At 42.1% G+C, this 24,476-nt stretch overlaps 3 protein-coding genes across 3 annotated transcripts; 1 reads left to right on the top strand and 2 right to left on the bottom strand.

The window, feature by feature from the left end:
- Window positions 1–2,548: 2,548 nt before the first annotated feature.
- SARC_02745 (hypothetical protein) lies at window positions 2,549–3,090 on the top strand (the record flags this gene model as incomplete). The annotated part of the gene is made up of 2 exons (XM_014303479.1): window positions 2,549–2,785; window positions 2,878–3,090. The coding sequence occupies 2 exons, from the start codon at window positions 2,549–2,551 to the stop codon at window positions 3,088–3,090; spliced, it is 450 nt and encodes a 149-aa protein (XP_014158954.1).
- A 1,567-nt stretch (window positions 3,091–4,657) lies between these two features.
- Window positions 4,658–5,485, bottom strand: SARC_02744 (hypothetical protein; the record flags this gene model as incomplete). Its single annotated transcript, XM_014303478.1, has 1 exon — window positions 4,658–5,485. A coding segment is annotated over one exon (546 nt), but the record flags the coding sequence as incomplete, so codon positions are not given.
- A 15,037-nt stretch (window positions 5,486–20,522) lies between these two features.
- Window positions 20,523–23,840, bottom strand: SARC_02743 (hypothetical protein; the record flags this gene model as incomplete). Its single annotated transcript, XM_014303477.1, has 2 exons — window positions 20,523–23,500; window positions 23,801–23,840. 2 exons carry the CDS (start codon window positions 23,838–23,840, stop codon window positions 20,910–20,912), a joined length of 2,631 nt encoding a protein of 876 aa, XP_014158952.1. The 3' UTR covers window positions 20,523–20,909.
- Between the last annotated feature and the right edge of the window lie 636 nt (window positions 23,841–24,476).

Here is a 24,476-nt window from a genome sequence, read left to right as displayed (position 1 = left end):
TTAGAGACCTCGCAAGTGGATTCTCAACACTCTACCTTTATTTTGGTGGAGCAGAATGATAAAAACATTCTTGCTTGGCTGACGCAAAACCATAAGCTGAAGCACCAGAACGTAGTAGACGCACTTAAAGATGCTAAGCGAAATGGAATCGCGCACCCTAAGCTGGCAACTTTAGTTGACAGAGTATATCAGTCATGTACAGACTGTGATCTCAACCAGAGTAAGCGCTATGGGTTCGCACCGCTTAAGAGTGTGACTGAAGATGTTCCATGGCGCAGGGTCATCATTGATCTGGTTGACCTGCCTACGTCCGAGCACAAAGGCGACCGTTACGTATGCCACTTCTTTGATATGATGTAACGGTATAACTTGCTCTATCCTTTAAAGGACAAGAGTACGCAGACTGTGGCAGAATTATAATGCCAAGTCTTTGCTGACCACGGGTGGCCAGGTATCATGTGCACTGATAACGGTAGCGAGTTCTGCGATGACATAATGGAATCGTTAGTACTCGTATCAGGCATGTGCCATAAAAGATGTGTACCATATATACCGCAAACACAAGGCGCTAATGAAACGCGCCACAGAAGACATAAGTTATTCTTACGTACTGCATTAACGGATGATGCAGATGATTGGCCGTACCACCTTAAGTGGGTACAAACACATATGAACGAGTGTGCTGATCCGGTTACAGGAACAACACCCGCTCATTATTTTCGTAGCAGATATAGTGAGTTACAAATACCCTTTAACAAGGACGAACTTGATCACCATGGGTTACCATGGTTAGAGAAGGTACAACGCATACACAACGTTGTATATCCTTGCTTGCGAGAGTCACGTAATGTGGCCTTATTAAAAAGGCAAAATAGATGGAATGCTACCAAAAAGATAGCAGAGTATCAGGTTGGAGACAGAGTTAACATCCGTCAAAGTATTTCCGATACTACCGTACTAACATCGAAATGAATAGGACCATACATAATCTCTGTAGCCGACACTAAAAGTGGAGCCTATGAGGTTAATAACCCCGACGGTTCTAGTGCTTTAAATATAGGCACTAGTCAGATTCTGACTACTGAGATTATTCTCGCAAGACATGATTCTACTGCACCTCTTGACCGCTCCGAATTCAAAGATTTTATATGGAGAACGGATAAAGGAGGATATACATCCTATCGTACACGCTTTATAGACGGTACAATCGCTGAATTAACTTCAGACGCTTTTGACAATCAGGACTATTTAAAGTCCTTTCACAGAAAATGGCGTAAACGCCTACATAAGTCACAGGCTGACAAATACTGCTTGTTCCCATCGTCTGAAGGCACGGAAGTTAAAATTTACCCGCCAACAGCGTTTATCCCGAGCTTTACTGCTCATCCTTCGGATGTTCCAAAAACATTGAAGCGTATGAAACGTCCAGTCGACCACCACGGACATACTGTACCTAAACCCAAAACTCACAGGGTATCCGAGAACGCTTAACTTCTCCGCCTGAGAAACATTAACTATACGTTATGCTACTTAATGTTGTCCACCCGTTTTCCTTTCTCGCTTTTTTAACCCATAATCAGCTTGATTGAGCAACTTGCTTCTCCTGTGTCTCAAAGCTGGGTGGGGGCTGTGTAAAAGCCGGGCCTCCACATTAGAATCTTGTAATATAAACGTACTCTTGATAGTACGTAAAACGTACTCTTAAATGTACGTAAACTCTTAAATGGTTTTTAACGGTTTTTATTAATTGAATACCTTTTCCATTTTATATATCAGATATTTGGACAAGGCCATTAAAAGGCCCCAGTAAAATACCAAATATAAGATTTGGTCTAGTTCTATTTATAGAACTATATTAACCTTCCAAATCTATATATATATGAATACTTCGGTAGCGAGATGGCTCAACCGAACATAGGTTTCTAAGGACTATTAGCGTTGCTTAGTTTATCCTCCGTTCAGCCAACCAGATGTGCCAGTCTGATGAAGGCTAAGTCGGTAATTCTTGATAAGTGGCAAGTTATTGGTTAATGCAATAACTATGGACATCAAGAGTATTTTTTATTTATTTTTATTTTCTAAAGATAGGATTTTATGAGTCTCGGATTCGCCCCAACGAAACATACCATAGTTTCTAATAGAGCGACAACGAAACACTAAATAAAATCCCTTCGGCGAAAACAGTACTGAGAGGATTATATATAGGCAATGTCTCAGCCTCACAATCCCTCAGAGTATTGCTGTTTTCACGAGGCATACCTAAATTTACTAGAATACTCATTTCGTTCATTTACTTTTAAATTTTGATATACTTAGACTTAACCTAAGCGTTTATTTACTCTAAGGCGTTAATATCGCCTTGATAGACCGAAACCTACAATTCGATGCTATTTTCCAGCATCTCCAATTTGCGGAGACTACGACTGACACACTAAACCCAAACAGTCAAGACCACCGCTGGTCTCCTGTGAAAGGGTTTGTAGACGCTATCAATGATCACAAGGATCACACAATAACCGCCAGCAGCGTGATTTGCGCGGATGAGAGTATGAGCCGATGGTACAGCATTGGTGGCCAGTGGCTCAATGGGGTCCTGCCCCATTACGTGTCTAGGGATCGGAAGCCGGAGTCCGGCTGTGATATCTGGACTGCTTGCTGCGGGAAGGGCCACTTTTTATTAAAGTTGGAGCTTGTGCAGTCGGCGGATGACGAGAGAAAACATGAAACTGACCATCAACATGGTACAGCGACAACTCTGCGTTTGGTACAGAAGAACTTTGGCAGCGTACGTGCCGTCTATGGTGTTAGCTGGTTTGCTAGCTATCACACGGCCGCTGCGTTGCGTGAAAAAGGTTGCATTTTACTGGTGTCATTAAGACCGCCACTAAGATGTTTCCCATGACGATTCTGGGCCGCGAAGAACTGACTGGAGAGGGATATTGGTTCTCCATGGTGACCACAGATTCAGCTAATAACCAGTATATTGCATTGGTTTGGTCTGATAGAAATATAATGTATTTCATCAGCACTGGTCTGGTGCGGCATTGGCTCATCCCCATCCTCGCTCCTCGACCGAATTATGACGGATAACTTGGTCCTACTCGGTATTTCGTACACTGCACTAACCCATTCCACGGCAGTACACGGCGCAGACCCGATCCGTACCACAAAGGTGGGTACGCTACTTAGTAGGTCAGCAAGCGAATACATGGCACATTTGATGGTATCAGTGCTTTGTCAGCACCGGCCCGAATTGACTCCGCGCATATCCTCCATCGTCGACTCACTTGGCCCAAGCTTCAAACGGGAATTTACTGACCACTTCTTCCCATCGATCTTTCCCGAACCACTACAACGGCTATGAGAGCCATACCATACGTTCATTCATTATAACATACATACATTGTAACTTATCTTTTTTGAAATAAATAATATCATCCCTAAGCCGGGTACCACCATCTCTCGTAAGAGAGTGAGAAATGACAGTAACACGATTGCAGCTAATGAAGTGCGTTGCCAACAGCCCCAATTAGTATATCGGTATTTTACACACAACGATATCGTCGATAGACATAGTAGACACAGGCAGGATACACTCAATCTTGAGAAAAAACTCGAGGTTAGAACCTGGCACAACGCTTTGGTACTTCTTTGCTGGCTATGTGCATTGTTGATGTTTTTGTTGTTGTACAAAGGGACTCGCACACCAACGGAGAAACAGGTTGATCAACGAAACTACTATATGATGTTATCAAAGGAATTAATTAACAATAAATATGAGTCACGTGTTACACGTTCAGTTACAGCCGCAATTACAATCCGTCCAGAAGTAACTACTTCTGGGGTAGGCGCACATGCAACTCCCATCAAAAAAATTGAAACGAGAAAGAGAAAGAATAAGTCTGGGGAGGTTGTAGAAGGTTTGCGTGCTTATCGGAAGTACTGCAAGTACAGTGGATGTTTGAAGAAGAAATGCAGTACTGGGGATGAATGTAGTACGTGTGGTATGGGTGTACACAAGGCCTGCTTCATGGCACACCTCCGGGAATTAAATCCCCGCGACGAGGATTGAGCTACACTTACACATCATGCATATACAATTATAATAGAAATAGAAGTTATTTTTTATTAAATTCGGAAAACCCCAAATTTTAAAATTTATAGTGATTGATTGGAGTTGACTAAATTACTTTGGTTTAATTGGCTCAAAATACGTCACCTTTTTTCAAACAAAAAAATCGAATGCGAAAACTTATCAATATTCGATTTCGCCTAATAAAAATAGCGCCCAACAGGGCGGGAGGGGCGGTAGGATAGACACTAGGCTTCTTTTTTGTCATCCTGTGTGTGGTCGTAGCGGACCTGGTGTAATTTTAGAGGTTGCGGCTGTGTTGCGCGTGTCTGTGGGTATAGTATTTGGGAGTAGTGTTTGCCGTGCCAGTGGCTGTAGTAGGACTGGTTGTGGGTGTGGAGTGGGGGTTAAATGAGAGCGTATCAGGTGCAGTCTGAGAGCTGCCGTGATTGGGTGCGACCGGCAGGGGGAGTTGTGATGAAATTAGTGTTTGATTTTCTCTGATTTTCAGAAATTGATTTGTAATCAGAAATGGGTGTATCATCTAACATAAAATCAAAGTTGCGTGTGTCTATGATCGAACATATTGGATGCATTGGAGAGCATTCCTGTGAGACGTCGGTAATCTAGTTATTTACTGCTTAGAATTGTAAGTCGCGTGGGGTGGGCGTAACTGTTACGTTTCCAGTTGAAAGCTTTTGTGACCACTTGGCATACGAGGTAGATATAGGTAAATCTCACTATCACTTCAATGGTCGCATTACCATATTGACGATAGAAACTGTGCGGAGTTCGAGTCTATTTAGGAGAGCAGGTTTGATTTTTGTAATAGGTTTGTCTATATTAGAAGTTCGAAAGTATATGGCGCTAGGGACGGTGTTCGCGTAATCTAAACGTTGCAGTCGTATGCGTGGTGGCTTCGGTGTTGAACAGAGGATTAGTACTATCTGGAGAAATCAGAAGTGGTGTGCGATGTGGCATGTTTGCCATTGTAGCCTGAAGGTATGACTTAGGAGAATGTGCAGGAGTATGTGCTGTACGGTAGTGGGAATATGATCGAGTACGAGGTACGTGTGGAGATCTTTGATGATCCGCCTCAAGCCTGATTGGTTGTAGAGTTCGGTCGTCAGTGAGAACAGATGTGACTTTTGCAAGCGAAGACATCAGCTGGTGTTCTGAAACAGAACTGAGTGGTGAATAAGAGGCAGGGTCTGAATTCAATAAGAGAGTCATTATGTGATATATTATCGTGGCGATAATACGCTTAAATGCTACCAACCCCAGCGCTTTGTTGTCACGGAAATCAGAACAAGTATTGGGCACCGTTCTGCGTTCCAAGTTTTTGCTGCGGTACAGTAGTAAAGTATTCGATTTACATACTTGCAGGTATGAATACAGACAATATTTCCGTCCCTCAATCCGCTCTGCTGTATGCAATTCGTTCTGCAGTTCGTTCTGCAGTACTTGTTCAAATATACTGTTAAACGTGCCCGTATTTGTTGCACTCGAACTCGATAATCAACTAAAATAGCGTGAAATGCTGTTTTAAATATTATCTCTGTATTCATGACAGACTAACATCTTAAACAAGCTGCATACAATTTTGTCAACGATGTCGGAACGGTAATGTGCCATACCCGGATAACTCATGCAACAAATCTTTGTTAGTTGTAATGTACGATGCCTGGTTATACATATGCAGTAGCGTAGCCGGTGCAACGATAACCAGTGATTAAATAGGAGAATACAATATAAGCGGGGTGTCCAAACTGTCTACGTTCGTAGCCTCATTGTAAATATGCGTAAAATTATTGATGTCCCTCATAGTATAGTAGCTAAGTTTTCCAATACAGCGCACAACAGATACTTACTTTCATCCTATTTAAAATTGCTGTCACTCTATCGGCACTTTCTTCTTTAGGACAAATATGCAAAGTTGGTTAAGACCCATTACTAAGCCCTTAGTGAAACGAAATGTAGTTTCGCAAAAGATGTTTACGTTGTGATTTACATATTTCTTTAGCTGCAGTCCCTCGCAGATCGTATTTTTATGATACCTTCAAAGTCGTTTGACCGCAAAAACTATATTAGTAGATAAACATACAACTACAGAGCTAGATAATGTCAAGGATTTCTTAGATCTTTTCTAAATCATACAGCACAAACGTTGATGAATTTGAAAGACTATCAAGTGAAATATGTTCGCGATTAGTGGAAAACAAGTGGATAACTAGTGAAAATAAGAATAATTCTTTTACGATCAGATAAGATACTGATCCTGGCAGCGGAGATCACTACACGTTCAATCACCGTTCCAAAGTACGCTTGGAGACAATACAAATTTGTTAGTATGTGTCCCAACTTCCTCTCAAATGCTGCAATGGATTAAATCAAATCACGTGCTATCACGATTTAACATGTGAATATCTAGTGTCAAAACAAGAAAACGTCGCAGATAAATAGATTTCTGAAATGTTGTGGTCACGTAGGATCCTAAAGTACACACTTTGATGAAGTTTAAAGGTCAAAAAGTGAATTACGTTTGCAATTAATGAAAAACCAGTGGGAAAAAAATAGTAGCTAATCAAATCAGACAAAATACTGATCCTAAACAGTGTGGCAGCAGAAAACGTTGTACATTTGGGCAAGGTTCCAAAATATGCTCGGAGACGATTGAAAATTGGTGTGTAGGTGCCCTATATTGTACTGCCCTCTCATTTTCAGTGCAAACTAAAATTTCCATGCTGTAGTAGATTAAGTCGAAGTATGTACTATCACGATATATTATGTACTCGTTCTAGAGGTTGTATCGGAGGGAAAGCGGTTCCTGTGTGTGAGGCTCGCGCTGACCAACGTTTTCCTACCACACAATACTTCAGGTAGAATACAAAGAAAATAAGCTCTTCCAGCAAAGTGTTCTAACCAATTGCTTGTGATACCGAGTCCGTCTTGTTTAGCAGTGAAAGAGAAAGTATATGTGCATTCGAAAGATTTATTCGACCACCTATTGTGACAATCAAAACACTGTCGACAACTACAATAGAAAAGTACTTACAGGCCGCGAAACTGCTCGTGATGCCTGAGTACAGGAGGTGGCTAGTGCTAATGATACACTAATTTCTGTAATAACCGGGCCTCCACATTAGACTCTATGTTATAAACGTACTCTTAAGCAGTACGCAAACTATAAACGTACTCTTAATAGCACGAGGAACTTAAGTTTCCTAAATGGGTTTTAACGGTTTTATTAATTAATACCTTTTCCATTATACATATCAGATATTTGGACAAGGCCATTAAAAGGCCCCAGTAGAATACCAAACATAAGAGTTGGTCTAGTCCTATTAATAGAACTATATTTACTTTCCAAATTTATTTATATCTGAATACTTCGGTAGCGAGATGGCTCAACCGAATATAGTTTCTAGGGACCATTCACGTTACCTAGTTTAACCTCTGATCAGCCAACCAGATGTGCCAGTCTGATGAAGGCTAAGTCGGTAATTCTTGATAAGTGGAAAGTTATTGGTTAAGACAATAACAAAAGACATCGAGAGTATTCTCTTTTTCTTTTTACTATTTTTTCTAAAAATAGGATTTTAAGAGTCTCTCAGATTCGCCCCAACGAAACATACCCTAGTTTCTAATAGAGCGACAACGAAACATACCCTAGTTTCTAATAGAGCGACAACGAAACACTAAAAAAAATCCCTTCGGCGAAAACAGTACTGAGAGGATTATATATAGGCAATGTCTCAGCCTCACAATCCCGCAGAGTATTGCTGTTTTCACGAGGCATACCTAACTTTACTAAAAGACTCATTTCGTTTCTTTACTTTGAAATTATCACGATACTTAGATTTTACCTACGCGTTTAATTACTCTAAGGCGTTAATGTCGTCTTAATAGACCGAATCTTACATTTCTAAATTAGATGAATAGTTCAAGTGCACCAGCTCTACGTGTCAACGCTTGTGTGGTAGAGACTATTCACGGACAAACATACCGCAATATATATAAGGTGCGCATTTGACCGCTGATCACACGACAAGGTATGCAGAGAAACATATAAACAAAGTTGTTGTAATTAAAAGCAAAATAAATTTGATTGCGAACACATTCACAACCGATGGTACATTTTTGCCGCTAGAATGAAGAGCGGGGTTCAAGATGGTTCCCGATGATATTTATCTATTCTTACCGTGATCTATGCATACCGTGGGGAATGCTAAACTCGGGAATGCTAAATACGTTGTCTACCACACCATTCCACAGTGTATGACTTGAATTTTGGCAATTTCAGGGGATCACCAGAGTTTATCAGTTCTCGCTTGTGACGACATCGTGCAGGATGAGTTAACGATGCCTACAAGCAGATATTCCCAATACGTGTTAAAGCTCTCCTCCAGTGACCGGTGTACTGCTAAGTACTGAAGATACTCCCTTTTTTATGATATACGTTGAACAGCAAGTTTCATCTAAAATTAAAGAACAAATTTGAAATCTCTCGTGCGGGAGTCGCAACGCTAGACATGCGAAGCGACCGGTGATTACAATTGTGAGCACGGAGCAGCGTCATAGGGAATCTAGTGGTGCAGTGAAATTCGCGCCGATACCATGGTCCCAAAGTCGCTACCTACTTCACGAGAAGGTGGTGTGTAAGAAGCAACACCAAGCATGCTAATAACATCGATATCATGATGGCGAATGCACACGGATGAAATGGCAAGGTTGACAACAGAAACCACAAGATATATTTATCTATAATTTACTGCTTTAAGCGTTTAGAAACCCAAGTGCATGTTCGTGGTACTGGGCATATCTCGCTATGCATAGCCTGCAACAAAAGCTAGTTTATATTCACCTACACCAGGATGTATATCTACAACAAAATACACATACATGCATAAGATTGACAAAGGCCTACACGATTTTCTCCGGCTGTGCTGGTGTCTGTGATTTTTCTGGTCTCTACCGTAATTAAAGTATTTGGTTACTTGCGGTTTGCACCATAATATGAGTAGAACAATTTATGCGAGCATCCGCCTCTCGCAGTATGCAATACATTCGACAATCAAGGAAACGCCATGAGCTCCCTGAAGACCGAGTTGTAGTCGGCAATATCAGTCATTTGTACTGAAATCATATCACCACCATAGAGTTGTGGCTGCAGTTAATCTTAGAGAATAACAGAGTGTTTTTAGTGCATCATTATATAAATAAGAGATGCACCTCTGTTGCAGATGTGCAACAAAAGTTTACTTATGTGTACTTACTTACGTATATATGAGTATGTATATATGTATATAGTTACCTCTGGTGCATATCCTGGAAGTAGTCTGACCCAGGCAGCTATTTGGACGGCTGTGTCAAGGATTCCAAAGCTTGTATTTTTTTTGCTTCATTATTAAAAAATCTGTTGTTTTCTCCATGCTCAGGAAGACTTTCCCGCAAAATTATACATTATTATATTCATCGCGAGGTCTCTCTATATACATAGGGGGGGGGGGGGGGGGGGAAGACGCTACTGAATCGCTTTCTGACCTGCACCGCCTTTGTTGCATGATACCAATACAATATATAAGATGCACACTATCCGTGCGCAGTCAGAATATCCCTCAAATCATGAGTTAGATTTCTCACGCTTCACAGATTTGGTCGAGATGTTCTTCAGGCCCAGACTTAAATTAAATACTATCTGCTTTCAACTTCACGAGCTCATAGATCATAGTACCCGGTGTTGCCATCTTAAGCATCCCAAATGCGTTGATCATATTTTGCAGATCCCCAGCCCAGTTGTACAAGTTGAGTTCGGCATCTCTCGACCCCCCACATATTTTTGCCGCCAATCATTCGAGCTCATGCCAAGACCGTATTATTAAGTCTATCGGTTAGGTCGTACGGAGTACAGTGTACTATGCTCGCGAGTAGCCACTCACAGCTTTAGTCATCTATGTGCTTGCTCTTGCCACGCCAGAAATACTTTGAGAATCAAACACATAGTTGGTCAAAGAACCGGCATATCTTCAGTGGTTCTGCGACGTTTACAAGGCGTTCACAGAATGACTTCATTTTCTGCAGATCCCCCGTTCATTTTAAAAGGAGTGATGTTCATTGCCTCTAGACCACACCATTCAAAGTTATATATGCCAAGCAGGTGTTGTCAATCTATAGGTTACATTGTAAGGACTAGTGAATGTGCAGCTTCGTATTATTTTCACAATTGTTGTTTGTGCTTTGTTGTATTCTACAATGGCCCAGTACGGAGCACAAATTTCTCGTGAGTCCCTAGATATGTCAGATAAATCTACAGACGGCCTGAATCGAAAACTCATTCATTTCGCCACTCACGTTTACAGGCATAAAACATAAGGTGTCTGAAGGGCCTACCACACCGAGTTGTTAACTTTTCAATGTGATCTCTTGTAGGTTTATCATAAGTGACAGCAAGGAAGTAAGTAACAAACTTTTTGACCTCAACACTGACAGCAGGTGGCACAGTTTTACCTAAATTTGAGGTGCTCCTATCTGCTACAAGAGTGAGCACATAGAAGTTAGATAAATATGGTAAGTTATGCGGCTATGTATGTCAAGCGCAAGGTAGACACAAAGCATCTTCTAGTCTTAAATTAGAAAACGACTTGAATGATATTAACTATACAATTTTATACACATGTAGTTATCCCCAGATTCGTCTTTGTGCATTTATACTTTGAGAAACCCGTCGTACCCTCTGCCGACCCCATTCCGTCTGTTGTCATCATGGCTGTTCTTCCATTGCAGTTTCTGATGTTCGGTATAGCAATATCAGGCACGTTTATAAGCTACATACGGTTGCAAGTTGACATTCTCTGGTCGCAGCCTCTCGGGGTATTATTGTGTAGCGGCTAAAGATTTCTTCTTTCTTTCCAGGAACTACAGTATGTTTGCACGCGAAGGATGTTGCTTGCTGCTGCTATACAAGATAATTTATTGTTTGCTGGCTATTCGAAACATAGACCGAAACTTCACGCAGATATACACGTGTATGAAATATATATATGTGTACAATGTGTACGTACATACACGTGGAGTAGGTTTGTATGTCTTTGACAGTGTCATAGGTTCATTGGTCAAAATGAGGGTAATTGTTCTGGGGGAGAGCTTCTTGAATCCTGAATTTTTTTGTCATCTGTTTGATTTTGTGATGTGTACGGATTGATAGAGCTCGTGAATCGGAGAATGGACAAAAATTGTCAGTTTTGTCGCAAAGCTTCGAACTACTGTCCGCAGTTGGAAAGTCACTCAAGAGCTTCACAGCACGGCAACAACACTTTAGAAAATGCCATACTGGGGATTTTATATTTTGTAAACTAGTATCAACTATTCAATTATAACTATATGAACGGATACTCGACTCTTAAAGTGACTGTCGAAACGTATGCAATTTTTTATTAGCTCAAGATAGATCACATGACAATGGTGCGGAATACTATAGATCATGAAAAAGGTAGGCTGTCCTTTTAATAAATTTTCTCGTATAAATTGATATTTTTATCTGAACTGAGCAGGCGTTGTTGAACTAAAATAAATCACTCTGCACCGTACTGGTTTGTATTTCATATCTTAAGGCGATAATCCTTATTAAAACCTTATGATCATGGTAGCCACTTCAATACACTCCAACAATTGAAATATGGTATGATCATTCTGAAAATTGGTTCTTGTGTTGGATTCAATTAACTATAATGGCATATATAAATACTACTCCCCGGTCTGTAGATGTTGCAATAAGAACTACATTAGGGCTTGGAGGAAGCTTCATATACCTCTAGTAGAGTTCGGTCCATCGTATTTTCAAGTACAATTACCTACAACCCACCAGCGTCTCAATACATACAGTGCAGTATGCTATATTGCAAGGGCTATGATACATTGAGGTATCAAAGCGAAATCAAAATGCTTCATGTCTCGTCGAAACTTCTTGCATTGAAATTTATACCTACCTTCTCTACGGCATTGGCCGTGACTTCAAATAACACCACATAACACCACGATGTGATAAGTCGCTATCCCTGCAGAATAGAAATGCAAACAGGATTAGTAAGCAAGGTCCACCGAATCGCCCAGTCATTCTTCATCACGCATATCTGGTAAGTGAGTAAATGACAACAATAATCTTAGCTACAACCCAGACTATTGTTTTGAGCTTGATAAAGACGGTCATTTAGCAGTCGTTGTAGAAATAAACAGTACAAGCAGCGCACCATACACGTGTTACTTTCACTATATTATACTAAAAAGCATATCTTATACTGCAGGAACCAACGTTTCCACGGCCGCGAAGTTTATACATATTTACTTATTTCATCGGTCATTAAAAGTATTTTTGAGGGTTTTCACTGTATTATACGAATGAATAGACCCTATATTGTAGGAGCCTAAGTTTCCACAACCACGAAGAGACTAGTTTTTTAATCTATTACATCGGTTCTTACAAGTAATTTTGAAGGTTTCGAGGTAGTGTCGATGCTTTTGTTGGCCATGTGCATTGAAGTACCCAACGGTTTCATATAATTATTCGAAACAGTTGTCCCGTAAAAATTGATTTTCAACCGTCCAGAATAGCATATTTGGTAAAAAAATGTATGGCGTTACATCGAATACCACAATCCAATCTAAAAGTAAAACTACAATAACACTTGTTTTTTTTTGCTGTATGGTCCAATCGCTGACAATTGCGGAGACCACGATATCCTACTGAATCATGTATATTGCCAACAGTCGTGTATAGTATTTTAGGAACCCGCAAGAGAGTAAAAAGAATGCACGCTGGATGTAGTGTATCCTAATATACGGCACTGATTCTACTACTTTTAACAATACACATTCTTCGATTCTGCTACTTGTAACAATACACATTCATCGCTTATTCATACATACACTTTGTATCGCAACAGCGCGATACTTTTGATTGCTCAAAGCAATGAAACAAACGTGGTAACAGGCCGCATATGTAGTGCGATTAAGAATTGCATTTCTCTCAGCAGATAGTGGAATGCACTATCACTACAAGTGAATGAATATATTAAATCAGAGGAAAGATTTTCAGAGCGACACCGCACTCAATGCTACACGATGATCAAATTCGATATGCTTTACAGTTGGAAATACGGCTTAAACAATACAACGGGATATAGGACATTGATATACAAAATAGCAGCTTAACACTTACAATATACCTTATCGGCAACAGGATAACAAAATGTACGTGAAATGTAGTTTAAGAATTGTGGGTAGAATTTAGATAGAATTGGAAGTATACCTTCGACTTGTGTGCTACAGCAACCATAGATTGATACTTTTCGGACATAAAGGGCAGCTGAGAATTTGCGGCCCAAACAACAATCTATCTCACTGAAGAATATATGTTTATTATGATTAAGCCGGAGGCTGTAGAAAGTACCCGAGGGTTTACCCGAGGGAAGTAGTCTACTAGAGAATACGGGTATTTGTTCAACCGTAGTTTGTTATAAAACATAATAGTCAATCTACATACCAAGTATGCTAGCAGCGAAGACAGTGTAAGTCTCGAACACATCGGTACATAGACGGAAATCAGCGTCACTTGGTATCACTCAATAAAAGTTATTGTACATGCTTCAAGGATGAACTGAACGATGGTGGAGCCCTCATCAGATTCCAGTCGGGGAGACCATATCTATACAGTCCACCTCGCAATAATAGGGTATTTGAATGTTTTTGACATTTTATTGATTATGTAAAACATCGTAGTGCGGTGATCAGTGAGTGATTGTGTTTTCTACTAAGAACTTTATATTATTCAAGCCACATATAACGGGAGCCTAATGGCTCTCTAACAGATGTCAATTATTGAAGAACCTTATTGATCGGTGTATCGAACAGCTCTTTGTAGTATTTGAGATAGTATGAATTGATAACTTATGGTAGTATGTTTGGCCAATAGGTTGCCGACATTATAGACACATAAAATACATACACAGATAATTTATTGTGGATATTGTACAAGTGTTGCACACGAAATATATAAACAAACTGTACATATACATACATACAATATGAACATATGAGCATGCCAATTCACAGCAGTTGATTGCACTTCGCTCCTTACTTTGATATCAAATATTCGATCAAACAAAAAACTTCCCATATGATACTTCTATACGCAAACGTATCGTAACTAATGAAGATGTGTACCTTGATCCGCTTATCTGATTCTGCTGCATGCACCAAAAGATCAACGAGGAATCGATGTATCAACATCAGTGAACGTACATCTGATGGAAGTATTGTCTCTCGGCAGAGGTCGAAGTGAAGACTTGGAATACCGACATAGTTGTCGATATGTTGTCCATCGAAAGTTGCATGTAGCCCTAGCGCTTCACTTCGTGGTGAAGTGATAGTTCAAGTTATATGAACTAATTGCTAAACCGATGAAACTATATTTGCGTATCTCATGTTTGAAATCTTACATTGTGGTACATTACGTATTCTTTTGCCTCATCTGTGACACTGAATAACACGAAGTTGTTTAGTTGTATCACACTACTTTGCACTAATTTTGATCACAATATCCACGACATACTAGCTTGCGTTTATTAGCAGTATATTATTGGCAGATACCGACACACACTTTTGTCTTTATCTCATGATGCACAACATGTATATTTTATTGCCAATACATGGATACAGACTCGAACTATTCACTTATTCTCGAACTATTCATTTATTACTATGTTAATCGATAGCAACGTCAAAACTGAGCGTAAATTCGCATTCGTTCTATAGTTGTAATATGAAAGAAGCAAGGATTCCAATATATACAACCATATAGAGTAAAAAGCCTACAGATGTGATGAAGCCTACATATGTCAAGTCTACATATGTGATGAATGTCTCTCTAAGCGCTATGAAATAATCTACTATTATGTTACACATTGCATTAATACAACACCACTGATACATTTCTTGTTAGTGATGACTAGCACAATCACTCAAACGTCATAGTTGACGTACACTATGTGAAAACAGGTAAGTATACTCGGTCATAACCACAGCGGATGAATCCGACACATGGACGACACACAGCAACATACAGCACTATCAACTGGATACTCATAATTTACTGTTCGAAATATTCTCAGAAGTTAGCATGTAAGTATAAACTACTAGCGCTATTCAAGCTAAAGTATATCATTGAATGCTACATCTCGTCTGTGAGACCCTTTTGGTCAGATACATGTGGCATAAATAATAGCTCTTACATTATAATAAAGTATAACTATTCTTATCATTGATTTGTCCAGTTCCTGACCGATGAATCTTTTTATGTGAATAGAACCCTGAATGAGGAATATACAAGATAGAAATGCTGTAGAGAAGCGGAACACATCTCAAGGTTGCCGCTAAATGAGAATATAACTGTATCGCTCAATACAGCGAAGTAAACGCGTAGTTGCCATTTATAATTCACACATACCGATGTACAGAAACAACATACGAAATTTGACAATATGTACTGTTTGCTGATGTGACGATGACCTATCCAAAATTAACATACTGAACCAGTACTTCAACCTACGTTCGACATTCAAGTCGAAATGGATTTCCACCCACCATCAAGCAGTCAGAGTTTAACTACTCTGTAGGTACACTTCATTACGGCATAACACTCAGCCTCGACAAATTATGGTATAATTATGCCGGATTACTTTTAGACAGCTAGCGCTACAAATTAGCCCGTCGGTAAATCACCACAGCACTCGTAAAGAGTACAAAGCGCTACAGCCCAACTATGATCTCTTCCCCTATACATGCACATATGGGTATCGGCGGGGAAGCACCGCTGGGTAGCAACTATAGCTATAGTTTATCTAGTTGATAGGCCCTTAAGTACACGGAGTGCTCTGTGTAATCGCGGGTTGTATTTGTTGCCCACACGTTGAAATCAATCTACTAATAGATTGTAATTTGTGCTAGACATTTATCTTGGCCAAATCGCCGAACATTGTGTCAATATACACGCGGACTGAACGTGGCAATCGAGCCATATTCGCCAATCACACATAATTCATTTCAACTACATAACTTTATTCTAAAGAAAAAGTAGCTAACAACCAACTACAACTGCAGTAACTTCTATGAAGAAAAACTGTTCACCCTCATCAAGGTCTGAAATTTTTACTACCCTCTTCCGCATTCTTTTTACAAAAACCCCTCTAAACCGACAAAAATGGTCTTGATTGTTCCATGTCAAACTGCAATCTGCAACATGAGGAAAACTTGGTCGCGAAGAACCCCAAATGACACCTCTCATTTATTGTAACCTTCTATCAGTATCTCGTCGAGGATTACTCAGAGAGATACTCGTCATCATGCCACTCCATCGCCCGGGACTCAAATTCTTCGCTTTAAAGTAAGTAAGTATGTACTATATGCAGGTGAGTCAAGAAGGTACAAATGCAACTCAGTTAACATAGCAACATTCTTATATTTGCAATTCTTATCATGCCATGCAACTCTTACTATGAAAATGACAAGATATTCCAAAACGACGAAAATGGTCTTATTGGTTTCATATCTAACTGCAATCGAGAAAACGAGGAAAATTTGGTCACGAATAACCCCAAATCACACCTTCCTGTTAATGTAACCCTCTATCAGTATATCGTTAAGGATTACTTAGAGAGACACTCGACATTACGCCACGCCAGTTGAGGTCTCCATCGCCTTGGACTCGAAATCTTGACTTCAAAGTTAGTAAGTAGGCACTATATGCAGATGCGTCAAGAAGGTAAAAATGTGTCTCTTTCATCATAGAAACACTCTTTTATTTTTCAATTCTTATTAGCGATGCAATTCTTATTATGAAAATGAAAAGAGATTGTTTGAATCGCACCCCATTATCAAATGATCAATTCGATCAAGATCTCCAACCATCCTCCACGACAGGAAGTGACTACCTATTGTACGCTGTATTGTCGACAGGGGTGACATCAGCGACAAAAGATCCAATTTCATGAGAGAAGTATATTGAAACGTTTTAGAGGCAAGTTGATGAGATAGGTGGCAAAAAGAAATCAGGCATAATGTTCGCCAGGAAGTATGCATAGTCAGATTTCGGTTAAAAAAACTCGTACTACACTCAACGATTATTTGTATAGAAAGAAGCTGATAGAAAAAGGTGGAATATAGATGTCAAATTCGTTACTCGCCAGGAACCACCCATATGTTTATTTCGAAAAGCCTATTGTCCTAAATGATATACTGCGATTACCGCTGGCTGCATCCGCCTTGGCACGTCTAAACAAGGATTATTGGACTGTCGTACTTTTAAGCGTACTTTGATGTACCAATATTTGTATCCAATTGTTATCTTGCGAGGACCAATCTACCGATTCTATTTTATCGCGGAGGTACATTCTGTTCAGCGAGAGGGTACTCTCATTTAATTAAACCTCATGCTTGGAGATATTGAGACGGCTTGATCTCAATCACAAGTCAATGATAATTCGTATTCCATTTTAAAGTTTGAAGATGGCAAAGTAAGACTAATTTCAAGACCGTCACGGACGTAAGAAGCTGTAAGCTGTGCATATACTAGAAATGACATGAACAGACGGCGAGTGCAGAATACAATGAACTAAGAGGTTTTGTACGCGTGTTTGAAAAAAATAGCCTCCACATCATACTCTCTGCAAGATGCAAGGAATACATTCACCTCTGCAACATGGATCATAACTAGCACATAAACAGATCATCAACTCCGCTGACAAGACCGATAGTGATTTGCAACGTAGATTTATTTGAAGTAGGGTTCCCACATCACGACTTTGCACTCACAGCTGCGGCTTCATGCGACATCGATGTCCGTTATGACTGGTCCCATGATGTGAGCCACAACTTACCTGCTAGACGAAGTAATATCTTTCATCGGATAAAATATTTGCTACCAGGCACGGACGTGAAAGATACAACAAAGATAGGCACAGCTTGGGGAATCGAACTAGGCAATCAAGTACACTGAAGGACTGCAACACGTGTATACAAAACAGTAGAAGCCAAAAAATTGACTAAAAACTATGGATTTGGGTTAATACATAAGCGCAGCACGCAACATATAGAGGTAAGAACATTTGCATCCCACATAATGTCTGCAAATCGAGTGATATCGAGGGCTTTTGAACTACTCATAAGATTAGACCATATGACATCGGTGTACTGCGATATTTTGATGCCCGGGAAAGTTGTGGGAAATAGAGTTGCTGTGACGATGTGGATGTGATTATGCCAGCTGCCATAACCTATCTAATACTTTTGCGCACAAGTACTGAGGTTTGTATTCAATAAGAAACACGGTTACCGAAATATATGGCAAACAGATGTTCGGAAGATCCTGATAAAAAATCAACAACAAATGGCAGGAAGAAAAATATATATAAAATACCACTGTACAGGAAGCAGGACAAGGACGAGATACACACGCCCATATTCTCACTGTAGGTGACACTGGCGAGTAGCACACCACATGAACACATAGGTTACGACCATGAGCACAAATAAGCATATTTTGACATCTATAGGCATGCCATATATCGTATATCCAGTCACTAACAATTACATACTTATATACCTTTGAACAGGAGTAGCCTACACAAATAATTATATTTTCACATTTACAGGCTTGCTATCGTTCATCCAGTACACTAACAACTTCATACTTGTGTACCTTTGAACATGTGCATACCGCATTCGGCCCCATCTGCAGCGGTATATCGCGGCGAAGCCACTACACAACCGATTTGGTATTGGCCTAAAGATTCATACTTACCTTGCGACAGAGGACTCGCCGGTACTACTTGTGGTGGAAGTGGATTAGTGCAAACGGGTGCACGCGATGGGACAGAATGCCTCAACTGCAGCACGACGATACTATGCCAATGCACCTACAGTAACTCGTTACATACTCAAACAATGCTTTACCAGGATATGACAATGCAGTGACGGAAGTGTAAGACAGTGGCGAGTTTGAACGCAACGACAGTTATGCGACCGTGGCATGGCTTCCGCCCGTAGTACTATAACATCATATCAATATTTGGGCTTCTCTCGACCACCTGATGCAGGTGATAAACATCGTATCACAAACCTTTCTGTCGTAAAATCATAGAATACAAAAACGGCCACCATTTTGTGACAAGTTCCAAATCAACTGCTAAAATTCGTATCATCTCACTCACCATACGAACGTGCACGACTCGGGGTGCGTTTCGCTCGAGTGCCGTGCCACTGTCGACTCACTTTTTGCACATGCGTGTTGAACCTGAACCCTATATCTGTTGATCTCGTAATTGTATGACGCACTAATACGTGCATAGACCGTAATCATCGCATAGACTAGCACATCACGCCAGCATCGGAGAACATCAGCCACGTGCTTCACATTTCATACATACTATCTAAATTCTTTATTTGCCCCTAAATCCCTCTCGATCCGGTGGCGTCGCACATATATACTCATACACCGTTGGTATGTATTCTATATTTGGCCCAGCTTCTTTGCAGCCGTCTTTGTATGGTACTCTTCATTGAGCGCGCCTATCACTGACGCCGTGGTTGCCTATAGTCACATGGTACCTCATATCTCATGCACCAGACGCAATGCACAGCACCACGACCAAATGTGGAACGAGGACACCATTTCCCTTGGTTGCCGAGATGACAAAGGGTTACTATTCCGTTACCACTCATGTTCTATATTTGGCCCAGCCACCCCACCCCCCACAGAACGCCACTATGAATATGCTACCAAGGGCATCGTTCAGGTTAAGCACTTACTAGACGCATGCACAACGGGCGTATCATGCAGCATGCGACGCTCGCAGAACTACGCGCATGTTCATGGTGCAACAACTGACTGCCAAGACGCACTAGAGAGCTATTTCGTGCCGTTCTATTCTAATACTCAAGCATGGTGGCTGTCAGAGCGACGTACACAAACCCACATCCTGCGTAGCCTGCATGCGATGCGATTGTACTGACCGAAAGCGTCGAGTTATCTGCGCCCCAGCTGACCATGTGCTAAAAGGGCCTTTCACAGGCCACACCTACACACGCACAGCACACACTCGCGTACGGTGTGGGCTACGGTGCTCGCGCTTGGAACATCACTCGCCAATCGTGTTCTAAATATAGCTATCTCTATTCATAGCGCAGTCGTTAGCGGTGCTCGGCCGGCCCACTCTCATCACCGAGAGTGGCATCTATATAACCGCTTTCACGTCGTATTCATGCGGGGGTAGGGTAGCATGCGCTTCACCCAACGCTAGCACCAAGAAGCAACCTGTATAGAGTAGTAGTCCCCTCCGCTAGTGTGACACTACTGCCTGTTGTGTCACCGCTTGTTTTCTAACTTGACACTCGGCTGCGGCTATAACACGCTCTCTGACCTGAAATATCACTTAGCTACTGTCAGCTATCACAGCTCTGTGGGCACGCGTTGGCTTGCACCCGTACTTTGATTCACTCAATACCGAGTGCCTGTAGACAATGTGTGGTTTGTCTTTAGACATCGTGTGAATTGTCTTTAGACATTGCGTGACTTGCCTTTAGACATCGTGTGACTGGCCTGTAGACATTGTGTGACTTGTCTATAGACATTTGACTCCTACTTATATTCTGTTCCAATCCTCATCGGACCTCTTTTGCGATACTTGCTCTGTATACTATGGCGTGCAGAAGATACAGCCTTCTCTGTTCCCGACTATCCATGTCCGACAACCTTTAAATATTCTCTGCAATCCGTGTCCGTTTGTTATCATAGCTCGGTAGGCACGCTTTGGCTGCCCTGTGTGTCGTCCTTGTCTAATGAATGGCTTTTACTAACCAGGTTCTGTTTCTGCGTGGGTGCGGTAGACCACCTACGCAATGCTTGCGACACAAACGACGGCGCAGAGGGTAGGCTAACCCGGTCTATGCCGTGGTGTATGTTTATAAGCGCAGCCGTGAAGCTGTCCATGAAGTACAGCGTCACAAACGCCATTTCCAGCGGCCCGTACATGAGGCCCACTACCAGCGACGTGGCGCTGACCAGACGCGCCACGCTTATGGCCACGCTGACAAAGGTGAAGATGCTGATCATGCGCAGATTGGCCCAGTAGTCCGAGAACACGAGCTCGACGTAACGCGTCATGTGCGCGTAGTAGCAGAAGGCCGCCAGCATCCCCAGCACCAACGCAATCTGGAAGCACAGCCCCACGGTCAGGTCTAGATGGGTCTCGCGAGACACATCGGAATGAAAGGCACTGATCACAAACACCAACAGCATGGTCTCGGTGATGGCCCAACAGACCAGGAGGATGAGATTGGGGTACAGATACTGCCAGAACATCTGCCGGCGGCTGTAGGTGCGGGTGCGGCGGTCACCCACAAAGAGGATGTACAGGATACGCTGCCGCGCAATTACCGCAGCGAAATACATCGTTGTGGTGAAGCGCATGGCTATATGCACCAGCTGTAGCACAAGCCCCTGGGCCTCGGACCAAGTAGTCACAAAGTATGTCTGATCCGCTCGTGCCTGCGCTTGGGTCGGGCTATGGGCGCAGGGTTCGCCGATGTAGGAGAAGATGCATATGCCTTGCAACACACCGAGATACTCGAGCGAGTTGAGCGTGCCCATCACCGGGACGATACAGCCTACTACACACAGCTGCAGCAGGAAGTGCTGCCCGCGGGGCTTGATGGCCGGGTGGTTGCGGTGTTTCATGACCTGCCACGCGTACAGCCAGATGATCCCACAGTGCAGCACCCCACTCACACACACCATGGTGATCGACAGCGCCAGCACCGGGTTACACTCGCACAGATACAACCGGTCTTCCATCAGATACGCGATCAACACCGCCGCAAACGGAACGGTCACCACGGCCACCACCAGCAGCACGATCCAAAACGACTTGGCGGCAAAGCGTGCTAACGTTTTGCCCTCCTGCATCCTGCGCCCCCTTTCCGTGGTGGTGTTCATGCGGTCATGGCCCTCGGTCAGCACGCTGGTGAGGTTAGCCTTGCCGTATGCGCTGCTCACGTTGCCGCTGCTATCGGCGCTCTCGCGCGCATTCCGCACGCCTGCGCCTGTGGGTGTGGTGGGGTTGCTGGTGCTGCTGTGGCACCCCCTCGCGTCTCTGTGGATTGCGGGTGGGTGCGTGTCGGCTAACTGGTCGCTCGAGATGCTCAGTATATCCTCCTCTTCCATGGTAGACGACGCCTCGGCATTTGTTATAGCGTTAGCCGACGCGCGTGCAGCGGCAGCAGTCGGTATGCGAAAGGACACGCGTGAGCTGCTGCGTACTTTAGGAGGTGACTGTGTGTGTGTGTGTGTGTGTGCGTGCGTGTGTGTGGGGGTGGGTGCACCCTCATCGGCGTCTGCGTGTGTGTCCATACCCATGCCTATACCTACATCGAAAGTATCCGATGCCACCTCTCTCACGTGTTGGGTACACGGCATGCTAAACATAGTCCCTTTCCCCTTGGACGTACGGCTCGTGCGAGAGGTCTCGCTGCTGTCTAAAGCCCACCCTTCTCCGGATATAACACGCGCTAATGGCGTTGCATTGAACATTGTTGCACACCTTTCCCTCTCCCCTCCATTATGATCGATACGATGGCCATCGCACGTTTTTTTTAAGTCCCTGCTACTTCCACAAATAGCACACAACCCATCTACTGAGTGTGTTACATAAGAAGGTACACTATCGGTGCACTCTGTTGCTGTGACCTCTGCATCGCAGGCGTAATCCTCTCTCGTCCGACAATGTGATTGTGTATTGGTATGGGGAGCCGTCTCATCTCCATCTCTATCACTAGCACTATTGTTCTCCTGATGATCACTCTTTTTATCACCGCAATGTGCACACACATCATCCCCACAAACTATACACTTTGTATTCACCTCCATGCGCCCAACCGGGAAGGGAATAGTGTCCTTTGTCGCGGGACCTGTCTCAACATTGTGTGCGTTTGCATCATTCGAATCAACACGCACACACACGTTGTTATTGATAAGGACGTTGTGTACGAGACTATGGGCACTAACCGTCTCTAAACACTCCCCGATGACACCATCTCCCGCATGCGGACTCGGAGACGTATCAGCACATATGTTGTCGTTGTTCTCCATACCCGTATTCAATGCGCTGGTGTGTACTGTAGCTATATTAGATCGAGTCCCAGATGCATCAGTGTCTGTTCGGGTTTTATCTGAGCTACTGCACTCTGCACTCACAGCACCTCTCAGCTTCTCAGGCGGACACTTGAGAGAGTTTATCTCGTTCGTTGATGTAGACGTTAGTGAGGTTGGAGATATGCCTCCACTACCATCCGATGTATATGGTTCCGCTGAGTTCGTGTACTCTGCATCAACAAGAACGTTCAGTTAAACTGGCCAATTGGGCGCGTTTATATCAGGTACAGGTTCAGATGTAGATGTATGTAGAAGTAGATGTAGACTGGCCGATGCCGCTACTCGTGAAAAGTCTTCAATATCGTCCGACATGTATGTTGATTACATATGGGGTTTGAGGGATTCAGAACAAGTACATCTTCATTGACATCAACACTCCCCCTTCGATGATATCAACACTTCCCCTTCGTCAACATCAACAATTTCCATTCGATAACATCAACACTTCCCTTGTATGAGTAATGTGTCACTTGAGGACGTATTCGCGCCTTTCGCATCACTCCATGCCATCACGAGAGCATCAGTGAGCATCAACAAGCATGCGTACGTTAACGTCCCGTACAATACATATGAGTACTGCACATACGAAGAATGTGTGATCCTAGTGCAATGTAAAGCCCCATTTATTTATTATATTATATGTACACACTACACACTCGTGAGTGGAAAGGTAAATACAAAATAACTTCAGCACTTGTTATAAATATATTTAAAAGAAAGCGTTTCAAGGCTCTCATCAAGCTCTACATTCGTCTCTATTTCATTATCAATTTGTCCAAAACGGTTTCCCCCCAATTTGTAGGCCCCCTACGGAGAGACTCATATTTCCTCAAAAATCTCATTGACGCTTTTAGTCTCCACGGCGTTCCAGCTGAATAACAACACAATTCTTTTGTAAATATTTAGACGGTGTACTTTAGGTCTCTTGGTAGACGGCTACTTTAAAAATATGACTTCTTGTTGTATTAAATAATCGCGAGGACGATAGAGTTATTAGAATTAATTCATTGTGGCTATGCCTGTATGACACGAAAGCACCTGTTATATATATGTTTATATATATATATATATATGTTTATATATATATATATATATGTTTATATATATATATGTATATGTTCATATATATAAATATATATATGTTTA

Source organism: Sphaeroforma arctica (genome assembly GCF_001186125.1).
Source record: "Sphaeroforma arctica JP610 unplaced genomic scaffold supercont1.127, whole genome shotgun sequence".
NCBI classification, from domain to species: domain Eukaryota; class Ichthyosporea; order Ichthyophonida; genus Sphaeroforma; species Sphaeroforma arctica.
Note: the sequence above shows the minus strand (reverse complement) of the source record. Positions and strands in the feature narration are given on the sequence as shown.